Source organism: Buceros rhinoceros, unplaced genomic scaffold (genome assembly GCF_000710305.1).
Source record: "Buceros rhinoceros silvestris isolate BGI_N320 unplaced genomic scaffold, ASM71030v1 scaffold2341, whole genome shotgun sequence".
NCBI classification, from domain to species: domain Eukaryota; kingdom Metazoa; phylum Chordata; class Aves; order Bucerotiformes; family Bucerotidae; genus Buceros; species Buceros rhinoceros.
In genome coordinates, this window is record NW_010394619.1 from 15,752 (window position 1) to 19,150 (window position 3,399).

A 3,399-nucleotide genomic window follows, 5' to 3' on the forward strand; every position below is an offset into this window, starting at 1 on the left:
AGGGCACTGCAGAGGTGGCACTGGGAGGGAGAGGGGATGCTCCTCAGGGAACTGGGGAGGACCCGAGCACCTCTGGGGTCAGCCCAACATGCTCCCCATGTGCTGCAGGGTGTAAAGCAGCCCAGAGGGGAGGCTAGAGGGGACCTGCCTCCACCCCAAAGCCTGGCCAGGGGGTTTCTTGCAGCGCTGCCTTGGAAGTGTGACTGGTGCAGGGGTCACGTTGCCAGTGTCAGCTCTGAGGATCCTTTATCTGTGGGGCTGGGGTAAATGGCAGAAAACTGCCCTGTAGGGATGTGGCAGGGCCCCGGGACGCGAGGATCGGGAATGGTTCTTGTTCTGGATTTTCTATCTCTCCCACCACCATCTTTCTCAGTGGTGTCCTCCAGGTTTTTCCGGTCTCTCTCCTATTCACACGTGGTGTCTTATTTTGCCCCATGTGCTCGGATGCGTGTGTCATCGGGAATGGTTCTTGTTCTGGATTTTCTATCTCTCCCACCACCATCTTTCTCAGTGGTGTCCTCCAGGTTTTTCCGGTCTCTCTCCTATTCACACGTGGTGTCTTATTTTGCCCTGGGCTGTAGCTAAAACTCAGGATGGTGTGGCCTTAGAGATCCAACCCCTGAAGAGCCAGGAAGGGGTGGAAAATGAGGAGAAGGAGAAGAAGAAGGTGAAGGTGCCCAAGAAGGAGAAGTCTGTGCTGCAAGGGAAGCTCACACGCCTGGCAGTCCAGATCGGGAAGGCAGGTGAGTGGCAGTGGCCTGGCACAAGCTGTCACCCCAGAGATGTCACTCGAAGTGGCACGGGGAGACGGGGCTGACCCCTTCCCCTGCATCTCCTCACCTGCTGCTCTACCTCTTCTTCCCCCAGGGCTGATCATGTCGGCCATCACGGTCATCATCTTGGTGCTGTACTTCGTGATTGACACGTTTGGGGTGCAGGGGCGTCCCTGGCTGGCAGAGTGCACCCCCATTTACATCCAGTACTTTGTCAAGTTCTTCATCATTGGCGTCACCGTGTTGGTGGTGGCTGTGCCTGAAGGGCTCCCGCTGGCGGTCACCATCTCCCTGGCCTATTCTGTGAAGGTGAGGCCACAATGCAGCGGGGTCTCTGGGGGCGTGACGGGGAAATTCAGGCTTTTGGCTCTGACCCTTCTGGCCATGGTGCCTGTTGCAGAAAATGATGAAGGACAACAACCTCGTGAGACATTTGGATGCATGTGAGACCATGGGCAACGCCACTGCCATCTGCTCAGACAAGACGGGCACACTCACCATGAACCGCATGACTGTGGTGCAGGCCTACGTCGGGGACACCCACTATCGCCAGATCCCCGACCCTGAAGCCATCCTGCCCAAGGTCCTGGACCTCATAGTCCACGGCGTTGCCATCAACTCTGCCTACACATCCAAGATCCTGGTGAGTCAGAGAACCATGACTTAATGTCTTCTGGCCTTCCTGCTGTTGGCCATCCCATCCTACCACCGCGAGGTTTGGCATTGTTTTCATTTCCCTTCTTCTCCAGCCACCCGAGAAGGAAGGGGGACTACCCCGGCAAGTGGGGAACAAGACTGAGTGTGCCCTGCTGGGTTTCGTGCTGGACCTGAAGCAGGATTACCAGGCTGTGCGGAACGAGGTGCCAGAGGAGAAGCTCTACAAAGTCTACACCTTCAACTCGGTGCGCAAATCCATGAGCACGGTGCTGAAGAATGGCAATGGTGGCTTCCGCATGTACAGCAAGGGAGCCTCCGAGATCATCCTCCGCAAGTAACCGTCCTCCCTCGCTATGCCAGTCCTCTCCCCCTCCTGTGGGCTTTAGGCACTTGGTGCACCGCAAAGCCATCCTGGGGGGCTGGGAGGTGAAGGGTGCTGCGGAGCAGCCCTGGGGGGCTGGGAGGTGCTGCTGTGCAAAGTGTTTAACTCTCTTCGGGTGGCTTTGATGAAGCTGCAGGGAGCTGTGGGTGAGAGGGATGCCCCTGTTTTGCAGACAGGAGAGCTGGGTGATAGGGAGCAGGCTGCTGAGCTGGCAGTGTGTGCCATCACCAGTCTCCTCACCCTCCGTCCTGGTCCTGCATTAGGTGCACCAGGATCCTGGACAAGAATGGTGACCCCCGGGTATTCAAGGTGAAGGACCGGGATGAGATGGTGAAGAAGGTGATAGAGCCTATGGCTTGCCACGGGCTGCGGACCATCTGCCTGGCTTTCCGTGACTTCCCCGCTGACACCGAGCCAGACTGGGACAGCGAGAACGAGATCCTGTCTGACCTGACTTGCATCGCCGTGGTTGGGATAGAGGACCCTGTGCGGCCAGAGGTACTGAATGCCAGTTCTGCCCTGGCTGGCCTCCACCCCTGCCTCATTCCTGGGCCAGGAACCCTTTTCCCAGCCCCTCAGCACTGGGGTGGTCTGAAAGCATGAGCATCTCTGAAGTGCCCCACGCTACCAGTGCCCTGCCACCAGCATTTCTCTTCCGTACCTGGACAAAATGACCTGGGGGCAGAGTGTTTCCATCCACATTTTCCTCCCCTAGCTGCTGCCAGGGATCTGTGCACAAGCCAGGCTTGTTCCACGTGGAGTTGCAAGGTGCCCAGAGGTGCTCTGTAGGGTGAAGACGGATGCTGGAGAGAGCCAGGGCTGACCTAGCTGCTCCGCCGTCGCAGCTTCCTGCCCCGCTCTGCCTCCAGCACAGGGCAGGCAGCTGGGCTAATGCAATAAGCCCTTCGATCCCTGCCTCTTGATTACATTTCGGAGCTTGCCCCTGCACTCCTGCCTCACTTGCACTTCTAATCAGGAAAGATGCAAGTATCTGGGTCTGGGAATTGCATTACAGATGCCTCATCTGCGCCGGCTCTGGAGGCTGTTGATTCAATTTGCTAATTTCTCACTAACATCCTCTTCCCCCACCGTTCTGTAACAGATAAACCCGGTAGTGCAGCAACGTGCTGCTGGAGTGGTGCTGGGGGGTGGACAAAACACCCCTGTTTTGATGGATGCCTGGCCATGCCTTGGTGTGCAGGGGGGAGGCAGCGAGGGTGCCTTCCCCTCGGGATGGTGGCTGGAAGATCTCGTGCTGTCCATGCTGGAGGAGCTGCTCTGGACGCACCGCAGCCTTCTGCCCTCGCCGCGTGGGAGCTGCTGGCTGTGGCAGCGAGCAGGGGCTGGCATCCTCTCCGGTCCCTCGTGGCTTGCCCCTGCACCCCTGGGATGAACAGCTGAGCTGGTTCTTGGGGGGAAGTTTTTAATTCAGCATCTCATTCTCGGTGTGAGCTCTGAACTGAGCTGCAGATGGATGGATGCAGGTTCCTGACCCCACTGGGGCCCTTTCCAGATTGTTTCAGGGAGGATGGGAGAGGAGCTGCCTGGCTCCTGGGACAACCAGTGCCAAACCCAGCACCCTACCCA

General features: G+C 58.0%; 1 protein-coding gene across 2 annotated transcripts in view; it reads left to right on the top strand.

The window, feature by feature from the left end:
* LOC104501455 (plasma membrane calcium-transporting ATPase 4-like) overlaps positions 1-3,399 on the top strand; it is a 26,236-nt gene that overhangs the window by 10,697 nt on the left and 12,140 nt on the right. For both annotated transcript variants that reach the window (XM_010145265.1, XM_010145267.1), the window contains exons 7-11: positions 582-743; positions 868-1,082; positions 1,174-1,416; positions 1,523-1,764; positions 2,076-2,310. In XM_010145265.1, coding sequence (XP_010143567.1) covers positions 582-743; positions 868-1,082; positions 1,174-1,416; positions 1,523-1,764; positions 2,076-2,310 — 1,097 coding nt within the window. The remainder of the gene's footprint in view (positions 1-581; positions 744-867; positions 1,083-1,173; positions 1,417-1,522; positions 1,765-2,075; positions 2,311-3,399) is intronic.